The 13,095-nt window shown below is 45.2% G+C and overlaps 1 protein-coding gene across 2 annotated transcripts in view; it reads right to left on the bottom strand.

Annotated features, from left to right (window-relative positions):
- Positions 1-13,095, bottom strand: part of LOC311137889 (serine hydroxymethyltransferase, mitochondrial-like) — a 43,204-nt gene that overhangs the window by 18,004 nt on the left and 12,105 nt on the right. For both annotated transcript variants that reach the window (XM_084172496.1, XM_084172497.1), the window contains exons 2-3: positions 12,216-12,413; positions 5,464-5,543 (exon numbers count right to left, since the gene is read on the bottom strand). In XM_084172496.1, coding sequence (XP_084028622.1) covers positions 5,464-5,543; positions 12,216-12,413 — 278 coding nt within the window. The remainder of the gene's footprint in view (positions 1-5,463; positions 5,544-12,215; positions 12,414-13,095) is intronic.

Below are 13,095 nucleotides of genomic sequence, written 5' to 3'. Positions count from 1 at the left end.
TACCCAAATACAAGTGTGCCAAGCTTGTAGCGTCATACCCAAGAAGACTCCAGGCTGTAAACGCTGCCAAAGGTTCTTCAACAAAGTACTGAGTCAAGGGTCTGAATACTTACACTACCTGTCAAAAAGTGTATTACACATTCAAGGGTTTTTCTTTATTTTACTATTTTCTACATTGTAGAATAACACATATGGAATCATGTAGTAACCAAAAAAGCATTAAACATATCAAAATATATGTTATATTTGAGATGCTTCAAACAGCCACCCTTTGCCTTGATGACAGCTTTGCACACTCTTGGCATTCTCTCAACCAGCTTCACCTGGAATGCTTTTTCAACAGTCTTGAAGGAGTTCCCACATATGCTGAGCACTAGTTGGCTGCTTTTCCTTCACTCTGCCGTCCAACTCATCCCAAACCATCTCAATTGGGTTGAGGTCGAGGGATTGTGGAGGCCAGGTCATCTGATGCAGCACTCCATCACTCCCCTTCTTGGTAAAATAGCCCTTACACAGCCTGGAGGTGTGTTGGGTCATTGTCCTGTTGAAAAACAAATGATAGTCCAACTAAGCCCAAACCAGATGGGATTGCGTATCGCTGCAGAATGCTGTGGTAGCCATGCTGGTTAAGTGTGCCTTGAATTCTAAATAAAATCAGACAGTGTCACCTGCAAAGCACCCCCAGACCATAACACCTCCATGCTTTACGGTGTGAAATACACATGCAGGGATCATACGTTCACCCACACCGTGTCTCACAAAGACACGGCGGTTGGAATGAAAAATCTCCAATTTGGACTCCAGACTAAAGGACACATTTCCACCGGTCTAATGTCCATTGCTCATGTTTCTTGGCCCAAGCAAGTCTCTTCTAATTATTGGTGTCCTTTAGTAGTGGTTTCTTTGCAACAATTTGACCATGAAGGCCTGATTCACACAGTCTCCTCTGAACAGTTGATGTTGCGATGTGTCCGTTAATTGAACTCTGAAGCATTTATTTGGCCTGCAATTTCTGAGGCTGGTAACTCTAATAAACATATCCTCTGCAGCAGAGGTAACTCTGGATCTTCCATTCCCGTTGCGGTCCTCATGAGAGCCAGTTGTGTCATAGCGCTTGATGGTTTTTGCGACGGCACTTGAAGAAACTTTCAAAGTTCTTGAAATGTTCCGTATTGATGGACCATGTCTTAAAGTAATGATGGACTGTTGTTTCTCTTTGCTTATTTTGAGCTGTTCTTGCCATAATATGGATTTGGTATTTTACCAAATAGGGCTATCTTCTGTATACCACCCCTACCTTGTCACAACACAACTGATTGGTTATCTCATAGTTTTGCTGTCTTCACTATTATCCTACAATGTAAAAAATAGTAAATATAAAGAAAAACCCTTGAATGAGTAGGAGTTCTAAAACTTGACAGGTAGTGTATGTAAATGTGATATTTCATTTGCAAACATTTCTAAAAAAACTTTTTTTGTTTTGTCATTATGGGGTATTGTGTGTCGATTGAGGATAAACAAATTTTTTTTTTTAATAAGGCTGTAACGTAACAAAATGTGGAAAAGGTCAAGGGAGCTGTATACTTCCCAAATGCACTGTACTAAACCCCCTCAGCTCCACCATAATACCTAGAGGAGAGGGTTAACACCATCTACTAAACCCCCTCAGCTCCACCATAGTACCTAGAGGAGAGGGTTAACACCATCTACTAACCACCCTCAGCTCCACCATAGTACCTAGAGGAGAGGGTTAACACCATCTACTAACCCCCTCAGCTCCACCATAATACCCAGGAGAGGGTTAACACCATCTACTAACCCCCCTCAGCTCCACCATAATACCTAGAGGAGAGGGTTAACACCATCTACTAACCCCCCTCAGCTCCACCATAGTACCTAGGAGAGGAGAGGGTTAACACCATCTACTAACCCCCCTCAGCTCCACCATAATACCTGGAGGAGAGGAGAGGGTTAACACCATCTACTAACCCCCCTCAGCTCCACCATAGTACCTAAAGGAGAGGGTTAACACCATCTACTAACCCCCCTCAGCTCCACCATAGTACCTAGGAGAGGGTTAACACCATCTACTAACCCCCCTCAGCTCCACCATAGTACCTAGGAGAGGGTTAACACCATCTACTAACCCCCCTCAGCTCCACCATAGTACCTAGAGGAGAGGAGAGGGTTAACACCATCTACTAACCCCCCTCAGCTCCACCATAGTACCCAGGAGAGGGTTAACACCATCTACTAACCCCCCTCAGCTCCACCATAGTACCTAGGAGAGGGTTAACACCATCTACTAACCCCCCTCAGCTCCACCATAATACCTAGGAGAGGGTTAACACCATCTACTAAACCCCCCTCAGCTCCACCATAGTACCTAGAGGAGAGGAGAGGGTTAACACCATCTACTAACCCCCCTCAGCTCCACCATAGTACCCAGGAGAGGGTTAACACCATCTACTAACCCCCCTCAGCTCCACCATAGTACCTAGAGGAGAGGAGAGGGTTAACACCATCTACTAAACCCCCCTCAGCTCCACCATAGTACCCAGGAGAGGGTTAACACCATCTACTAACCCCCCTCAGCTCCACCATAGTACCTAGAGGAGAGGAGAGGGTTAACACCATCTACTAAACCCCCCTCAGCTCCACCATAGTACCCAGGAGAGGGTTAACACCATCTACTAACCCCCCTCAGCTCCACCATAGTACCCAGGAGAGGGTTAACACCATCTACTAACCCCCCTCAGCTCCACCATAGTACCTAGAGGAGAGGGTTAACACTATCTACTAACCCCCCTCAGCTCCACCATAATACCTAGAGGAGAGGAGAGGGTTAACACCATCTACTAACCCCCCTCAGCTCCACCATAATACCTAGAGGAGAGGAGAGGGTTAACACTATCTACTAAACCCCCCTCAGCTCCACCATAATACCTAGAGGAGAGGAGAGGGTTAACACCATCTACTAAACCCCCTCAGCTCCACCATAATACCTAGAGGAGAGGAGAGGGTTAACACCATCTACTAAACCCCCTCAGCTCCACCATAATACCTAGAGGAGAGGAGAGGGTTAACACCATCTACTAACCCCCCTCAGCTCCACTATAGTACCTAGAGGAGAGGGTTAACACCATCTACTAACCCCCCTCAGCTCCACTATAGTACCTAGAGGAGAGGGTTAACACCATCTACTAAACCCCCTCAGCTCCACCATAGTACCTAGAGGAGAGGAGAGGGTTAACACCATCTACTAACCCCCCTCAGCTCCACCATAGTACCCAGGAGAGGGTTAACACCATCTACTAACCCCCCTCAGCTCCACCATAGTACCTAGAGGAGAGGGTTAACACTATCTACTAACCCCCCTCAGCTCCACCATAATACCTAGAGGAGAGGAGAGGGTTAACACTATCTACTAACCCCCCTCAGCTCCACCATAATACCTAGAGGAGAGGAGAGGGTTAACACCATCTACTAAACCCCCTCAGCTCCACCATAATACCTAGAGGAGAGGAGAGGGTTAACACTATCTACTAAACCCCCCTCAGCTCCACCATAATACCTAGAGGAGAGGAGAGGGTTAACACCATCTACTAAACCCCCTCAGCTCCACCATAATACCTAGAGGAGAGGAGAGGGTTAACACCATCTACTAAACCCCCTCAGCTCCACCATAATACCTAGAGGAGAGGAGAGGGTTAACACCATCTACTAAACCCCCTCAGCTCCACCATAATACCTAGAGGAGAGGAGAGGGTTAACACCATCTACTAACCCCCCTCAGCTCCACTATAGTACCTAGAGGAGAGGGTTAACACCATCTACTAACCCCCCTCAGCTCCACTATAGTACCTAGAGGAGAGGGTTAACACCATCTACTAAACCCCCTCAGCTCCACCATAGTACCTAGAGGAGAGGAGAGGGTTAACACCATCTACTAAACCACCTCAGCTCCACCATAATACCTAGAGGAGAGGAGAGGGTTAACACCATCTACTAACCCCCCTCAGCTCCACCATAATACCTAGAGGAGAGGGTTAACACCATCTACTAACCCCCCTCAGCTCCACTATTGTACCTAGAGGAGAGGGTTAACACCATCTACTAACCCCCCTCAGCTCCACTATAGTACCTAGAGGAGAGGGTTAACACCATCTACTAACCCCCCTCAGCTCCACCATAGTACCTAGAGGAGAGGGTTAACACCATCTACTAAACCCCCCTCAGCTCCACCATAGTACCTAGAGGAGAGGAGAGGGTTAACACTATCTACTAACCCCCCTCAGCTCCACCATAATACCTAGAGGAGAGGGTTAACACCATCTACTAACCCCCCTCAGCTCCACTATTGTACCTAGAGGAGAGGGTTAACACCATCTACTAACCCCCCTCAGCTCCACTATAGTACCTAGAGGAGAGGGTTAACACCATCTACTAACCCCCCTCAGCTCCACCATAGTACCTAGAGGAGAGGGTTAACACCATCTACTAAACCCCCCTCAGCTCCACCATAATACCTAGAGGAGAGGAGAGGGTTAACACCATCTACTAAACCCCCCTCAGCTCCACCATAATACCTAGGAGAGGGTTAACACCATCTACTAAACCCCCTCAGCTCCACCATAGTACCTAGGAGAGGGTTAACACTATCTACTAACCCCCCTCAGCTCCACCATAGTACCTAGAGGAGAGGGTTAACACCATCTACTAAACCCCCCTCAGCTCCACCATAGTACCTAGAGGAGAGGAGAGGGTTAACACCATCTACTAACCCCCCTCAGCTCCACCATAGTACCTAGAGGAGAGGGTTAACACCATCTACTAACCCCCCTCAGCTCCACCATAGTACCTAGAGGAGAGGGTTAACACCATCTACTAACCCCCCTCAGCTCCACCATAGTACCTAGAGGAGAGGGTTAACACCATCTACTAACCCCCCTCAGCTCCACTATAGTGAGAACAGGGCCATGTTCATTAGATCACACAACAGAAGAAAACAGACTGAAACAAGGACGATCTACCGGTACTTGTCCGATTAGAAACACTCATCCACTTTCCGTTGAGTGCCATAAATAAAATGGGTCAGAACAATAGCTGTGCCTAATTGCCAACGCAGGAATTATAATCCTAATACTGATTAAAACTGTTCTGGGGAATTGGGTGAAAAAGGAAAAGGTGCCTAGGTACAGTATGTTGGAGGGGAAATGGGAATAGGACAACAGATCGACAGGATACAGTCGTCATTTTCAATCTGATCATTACAGTCATTTCAATAAGTGCAGTCAAAACAGTGGGGAATCAAAGTAACAGCAGTACAAAGCAGAGTAAGTCTTGCTCACAGTGTTCCAATAGCCACACTAGCATGCTACTTCTAATGAAGCAATGCATTGGGCATGCATTCTAAGTGGTGTGCGCTAGCCTAGTATGGACATTGTTAAGTAGTATCCTTACCTCCTGCCTGGGTAGCCCTCTGAGTACTTGTTATTGAGGCAGGATCCTTGGGCCTCCAGGGCAGCCCGACTGCAGAAGTTCTGGAGAGGAGAGGCAAACCAGAGGCTGCACATCAGGATCAGATCAATGCAGGAGACAGATGGAACATGCCAAGGCAAATTCAAAACTGTTAAAAAGTGATTAGGAGAACACTAACATGTGACAGCAAAATGGATGCAGAGGACGTGAACTCGAAACTGGGTCATGTTTACTGGTTGTTCAGGAGGTAAAGGGGAAGTCAGATGTGTGGAATAGATGTGACTAGTTGTGGAAAATACTGGAGATCAAGAAAAATAAGGTAGGATATTTATATATACACACACACACCTGTTTGGCGTCATATTATGTTACGCCAAACAGGTGCTGTTAGATTAATATTTTTCTGACCATTTGGAACAAATGTAAAAAGACTAAATCAACTATAAAATGTACCAGAGAGTGTGTTGTAAAAAGCAATGGTAAAGCCTTTATTAAAAAGACTAAAAACAGTCGCATTCATTCGTGAATCCAATTTCCGAAATGGAACGGTTTATTTATTGTTTACACTAAATGATTCAAGGGTCGCTTTGTGATTTTATTTAAAAACTAAAATCCTTGATCGCATTTCAAATCATGAATGACTCGTATGCTGTGTGATGACATGACCGAATGAATGATTGATACAGTAGCCTATATAAGTATTGAAACATAGGCCTAAGTAAGTTACGGTATTAAGGCTCCTGTGTCTCCTGAGTGGCGCAGTGGTCTAAGGCACTGCATCGCAGTGCTAACTGTGTCACTAGAGATCCTGGTTCGAATCCAGGCTCTGTCGCAGCCGGCCGCGACCGGGAGACTCATGGGCGGCGCACAATTGGCCCAGCGTCGTCCAGGGTAGGGGAGGGAATGGCCGGCAGGGATGTAGCTCAGTTGATAGAGCATGGCGTTTGCAACGCCAGGGTTGTGGGTTCGATTCCCACAGGGGGCCAGTATAAAAAAAATATATATATATGTAAGTCGCTCTGGATAAGAGCGTCTGCTAAATGACTAAAATGTAAATGTAAATGTAAGGCTAAACAGGATGCGCTCTTAGGCCTACAGCTCGATGGTGGTTATACAAGGCTTCTATACTAAGCCTACTAATGATAATTACATTACTTATTATTATGATCATAATAATAACAATAAGTATATCAAGAATAAATATTATTTTTGACCATTTGGAACCGTGTAAACACTAAATAAATTATAAATAATACAAGAGAGGCTGTTGAACTTAAAACAAAAAAAAAAGTGTAAAGCCTTTATTACGGAATAGCAAAATATAAAAAACAGCCACATTTGTGAAATTGTTTATCCGACATGTTGTGGCCGCGTGAGGTTTGGTGCTCCAAGGAATCAGTAGGTTATTAACAAACACTCAAACAGGCAACAGAATCAGGATCCGTCTTATTTCTGTAGATATACAGTGCATTCGGAAAGTATTCAGACCCCTTGACTTTTTCCACATTTTGTTAGGTTACAGACTTATTCTAAAATTGATTAAATTGTTCCCCCCCCCCCCTTCATCAATCTACACACAATACCCCATAATGACAAAGGAAACACAGGCTTATAAATATTTGCTAATTTATCAAAAAATACAAAACTGAATTATCACATTTACATTTTCCAGGATTGTCATGACCGTACAAAGCCTGTTTGCTGACCAAAAATGTGCTATAACTGTGCAAATAATTCACTCATTAACAAGCAATATCAACAAAATGTGCGCACGCGGCTAAATGTGGATCTGCTCTTTGATCTCACTAGTGCATCTCGCAGCCGGGATGACTGAAAGACCGCTCTGCCGGTCAATGCAATCCTACGGCGATACGCTCTGCAGAAATTCTGATAACAGCAGGGCAATTCCATGGTAATCGAGCGACATGGAGACTCCCGATTTTTCACTTAAAGATGTATTGCCAAACAAAAACCAATGATTGCAAAGTTAAACAAACCATACAACTCTATGCACAATGACTACTTTTAACAATTTCAACAGAACAGAAGTTTAGAATAAGGCTGTAACGTAACAAAATGTGGAAAAGGTGAAAGGGTCTGAATACTTTCCGAAGGCAAAGTATTTGATTTATAAAAGACAGGCACATTTAACAGTTAGGCTATTGATTATAGACCTAATTAAAAGTTGGGGTTTCCGCTCTCCTCACTTTTCTTAAACAATTAAGGCAAGGGCTGTTTTCTCGTCTCCTACCTGTTTCCGCCACATTGTTCTCAACACCAATATGCTGGTTAAATGTGCTATTATGCGCATAGCAACATGGTCTAGAAAAAGGCGGCAAATTAAACAACTCACTGATGTGTTTCAGAGCCACGGACAGCGACAGCTATCCAACGCGGTCGAAAGCGCATTTGTTAGAAAATATTAATTTGTATTAGTGTTGCACCATTATTCTTAAATAACATAACCATATACAATTTCAGTAGCACGTTTTTGAGTGATGGACTGCCCCATCCCCACGGCCTCCACAGTGGATCAGTCCACTCAGACAGGAGCTAAAATCAGACAGGTGTCTTGTACACCATGATTCTATTTTTTTGTGCTACTGCTCAACTAAATAAATCTCAGGTCGACCAACAGCCTATCGACCAAACAATGGACCAGTCGACTAAATGGGGTCAGACCTAAAATAGTCCCAACTCTGTTGCCACCAACTAAGAGCGTCTTAGTCCATTTGACAGCTTAGGTGGCAGAGAGCCTGGATGTTACAGTGTTTCTAAGGACAGTTTAGGTGCCCTGCTATAACAACCATAAGTAGTGTCAGACCCACCCATGGAGAGGGAAGGGACTGTCTGTAACCACTACTGGACAGTGTCAGTGAGAGAAAGGTGACAGGGGATTGACACCTCAGTGTGGCATCTGGACTCCTCAGCTCAGATTATCACAGCGCCTGTCAGGTGTCAGGTCGCGTCACAAATGCTGCTACAGTCACACACAGCACGGGGGGCCTCCCTACAGAGTTGTATGCTAATGCCTCTCAGACGTCACCTCCACTGAGGAGGAGGTGAGGAGAGATAACAGCTTACACACACACACACACAGCTTTCTGCTGTGTGCCACACTGAGAAAGCACTTCACATTAGACTTGGAAATGCAAATCGCTGCCTGTGTGTTTTCCTCTTAAAAAACAACCAGGCCGAGCTAGTGGAACGTCAAGCAGGAGGCCTTTGCTGTAGCCTGCCTGCAGAGAGGAGGGGAGGGTGTGCGTTTGTGTTTTGCGAGGAGAGAAGGGGGTGGTATGAAGATATCAGCTTTATCTCACACTACAGTGGGCTGCTTTGTGTTGAGAGGCGGCTGATCTATTCCACTGAGCTGAGAGAGAGAGAGAGACAGAGACAGAGAGAGAGAGACAGACAGAGAGAGAGAGAGACAGAGACAGAGAGACAGAGACAGAGAGAAAGGAGGGTTGATAAGGAGGGAGGAAGACCAAGGGATCAACACTGAATAAAGGACCGGTGTGTCTTTATTTGAATAGTAAAACACCACTTGTTTATGGGATTGAAACCAAAAGATGTATTGATTGACCTGATGACACTCCCCTTGTGTACGGTGAGTGACTGACCGAGTGAGGTCAGAGAGTGAGTGTGTTGATTAGGTCTACCTAATATATACAGTGCATTCGGAAAGTATTCAGACCCCTTGACTTCTTCCACATTTTGTTACCTTACAGCTTTATTCTAAAATGGATTAAATTCAATTTTTCCCCCTCAATCTACACACAATACCCCATAATGACAAAGCGAACAGGTTTAATTCCAGAACACAGTGGCCTCCATCATTCTTAAATGGAAGATGTTTGGAACCACCAAGACTCTTCCTAGAGCTGGCCGCCTGGCCAAACTGAGAAGTTGGGGTAGAAGGGCCTTGGTCAGGGAGGTGACCAAGAACCCGATGGTCACTCCGACAGAGCTCCTCTGTGGAGATGGAAGAACCTTCCAGAAGGACAACCATCTCTGCAGCACTCCACCAATCAGGCCTTTATGGTAGAGTGGCCAGACGGAAGCCACTCCTCAGTAAAAAAAGCACATGACAGCCCACTTGGAGTTTGCCAAAAGGCACCTAAAGGAATCTCAGACCATGAGAAACAAGATCCTCTGGTCTGATGAAACCAAGATTGAACTCTTTGGCCTAAATGCCAAGTGTCACGTCTGGAGGAAACCTGCTCCAGAGCACTCAGGACCTCAGACTGGCGCGCAGGTTCCCCTTCCAACAGGACAACGACCCTAAGCACACAACCAAGACAATGCAGGAGTAGCTTCGCGACAAGTCTCTGAATGTCCTTGAGTGGCCCAGCCAGGGCCCGGACTTGAACCCGATCGAACATCTCTGGAGAGACCTGAAAATAGCTGTGCAGCGACACTCCCCATCCAACCTGACAGAGCTTGAAAGGGAGAAACTGCCCAAATACAGGTGTGCCAAGCTTGTAGCGTCATACCCAAGAAGACTCCAGGCTGTAATCACTGCCAAAGGCGTTTCAATAAAGTACTGAGTAAAATGTCTGAACACTTATGTAAATGTGATATTTCCATTTTTTATTTCTAATAACCAGTTTTTCCTTTGTCATTATGGGGTATTGTGTGTAGATTGATGATGGGAAAAAAACGATTTAATCAATTTTAGAATAAGGCTGTAATGTAACAAAATGTGGAAAAAGTCAAGTTATCTGTTGACTGAATTGATGTGTCCTCTCCTTCAGTTCAGTAGCCTATCGAGTTTTTATGCATTTGACTGTCAGATAACTGGGCGCACAGTGCGGGAGACACAGCTGCTCACGGCAATGAGAGGTAGGCCTATCCCTGCTCTAATACAGTGGGGGAAAAAAGTATTTAGTCAGCCACCAATTGTGCAAGTTCTCCCACTTAAAAAGATGAGAGAGGCCTGTAATTTTCATCATAGGTACACGTCAACTATGACAGACAAAATGAGAAAAAAAATTTCTCCAGAAAATCACATTGTAGGATTTTTAATGAATTTATTTGCAAATTATGGTGGAAAAATAAGTATTTGGTCAATAACAAAAGTTTCTCAATACTTTGTTATATACCCTTTGTTGGCAATGACACAGGTCAAACGTTTTCTGTAAGTCTTCACAAGGTTTTCACACACTGTTGCTGGTATTTTGGCCCATTCCTCCATGCAGATCTCCTCTAGAGCAGTGATGTTTTGGGGCTGTCGCTGGGCAACACAGACTTTCAACTCCCTCCAAAGATTTTCTATGGGGTTGAGATCTGGAGACTGGCTAGGCCATTCCAGAACCTTGAAATGCTTCTTACGAAGCCACTCCTTCGTTGCCCGGGCGGTGTGTTTGGGATCATTGTCATGCTGAAAGACCCAGCCACGTTTCATCTTCAATGCCCTTGCTGATGGAAGGAGGTTTTCACTCAAAATCTCACGATACATGGCCCCATTCATTCTTTCCTTTACACGGATCAGTTGTCCTGGTCCCTTTGCAGAAAAACAGCCCCAAAGCATGATGTTTCCACCCCCATGCTTCACAGTAGGTATGGTGTTCTTTGGATGCAACTCAGCATTCTTTGTCCTCCAAACACGACGAGTTGAGTTTTTACCAAAAAGTTCTATTTTGGTTTCATCTGACCATATGACATTCTCCCAATCCTCTTCTGGATCATCCAAATGCACTCTAGCAAACTTCAGACGGGCCTGGACATGTACTGGCTTAAGCAGGGGGACACGTCTGGCACTGCAGGATTTGAGTCCCTGGCGGCGTAGTGTGTTACTGATGGTAGGCTTTGTTACTTTGGTCCCAGCTCTCTGCAGGTCATTCACTAGGTCCCCCCGTGTGGTTCTGGGATTTTTGCTCACCGTTCTTGTGATCATTTTGACCCCACAGGGTGAGATCTTGCGTGGAGCCCCAGATCGAGGGAGATTATCAGTGGTCTTGTATGTCTTCCATTTCCTAATAATTGCTCCCACAGTTGATTTCTTCAAACCAAGCTGCTTACCTATTGCAGATTCAGTCTTCCCAGCCTGGTGCAGGTCTACAATTTTGTTTCTGCTGTCCTTTGACAGCTCTTTGGTCTTGGCCATAGTAGAGTTTGGAGTGTGACTGTTTGAGGTTGTGGACAGGTGTCTTTTATACTGTTAACAAGTTCAAACAGGTGCCATTAATACAGGTAACGAGTGGAGGACAGAGGAGCTTCTTAAAGAAGAAGTTACAGGTCTGTGAGAGCCAGAAATCTTGCTTGTTTGTAGGTGACCAAATACTTATTTTCCACCATCATTTGCAAATAAATTCATAAAAAATCCTACAATGTGATTTTCTGGAATTTTTTTCCTCAATTTGTCTGTCATAGTTGACGTGTACCTATGATGAAAATTACAGGCCTCTCTCATCTTTTTAAGTGGGAGAACTTGCACAATTGGTGGCTGACTAAATACTTTTTTTCCCCACTGTATCTAGATGTGTATCGAACCTTCCATGAAAGGAGAGATGCACATCCCTAGTATGACTCTGGGCCTACCGAAGTAGCTCTTTCTCAACTGCCCATACTAGACGGACTTACATAAAGCTTACCTCAGAGGCCATGAGGCCTTCTCTTTATGACAGGCAGCCAACCAGCAAGCCAGAAAGACAGCTAGCTAGCCAGCCAAACACAGACAGACAGAAAGACAAGCAGCGCACCAGACAGCCAGCCACACACACATCTTACTGCACCTCAGAGGCGATGAGCTCCAGTCCCCGACACTGCCTGTCCTTCTCTTTCCGCAGCAGGTCCCACATCTCTGGGTCGTCCTGGGCCAGACTGTCCTGCCCTGTCCATGGGGCCTCCTGCTCCACACTACGGGTAGCCGCATGCTGACCCCTCCTCGCCCCCACGCTGCTCAGGGCCACCGGGGCACGCTGGCACAACGGCTGGTAGGGAGAACACAGATAGAGAGGAACAGAGAAGGGAAGAGGTAATTTATGGATCCATGACAAAAATAACTGGGTTGTGTTCACTTGATGCAGCGGGCACAAAAAGGTTTTTAGAAACAGAGGCGGCGTTAGCATGCTAAAAATGGCAATTTCACAAGAACACACCTCTGATCTACAAATCCCATTGGTTAAGACAATAGTAGCAGTGGCAGCAGCTTATTTTCTGAATACCTGGGACGCGGGGAGGGGTGGTGGTGGTTGGAGTTGTCAACAAAGCAGCATGACATTAAAATATGATGCCAAGTTTTCGAACTACCGGTAGTTTTTTGGAGAAGATATATAAAGCGATCTGTGCATTTGAACAACAGCATAAATACACCCATTTTACTTGTGCATGTCAAAAACCGAATGACCACAGCTGCCACTGTTCTGAACAGATTAGATTATACTATTTAGAACGAGCAGCCGGTTTACGAATGAATGCACCAGGAAAAACACAACACGCACACAGATGCAATAAGTGAAAATACATTATCCAACTAGGGATAGCTAACAATGTCACAAAGCATGATGCACTAGCCAGTTAAACTTTTATTCTGAAATAACTTCATATTTCCGAGTTAGTCAGATATTAGTTTAGCTGGTCTTGAAATTGGCATGGGAGCAAGCTACCAGGGAG

Source organism: Coregonus lavaretus, assembly GCF_964263955.1.
Source record: "Coregonus lavaretus genome assembly, chromosome: 12".
NCBI classification, from domain to species: domain Eukaryota; kingdom Metazoa; phylum Chordata; class Actinopteri; order Salmoniformes; family Salmonidae; genus Coregonus; species Coregonus lavaretus.
Note: the sequence above shows the minus strand (reverse complement) of the source record. Positions and strands in the feature narration are given on the sequence as shown.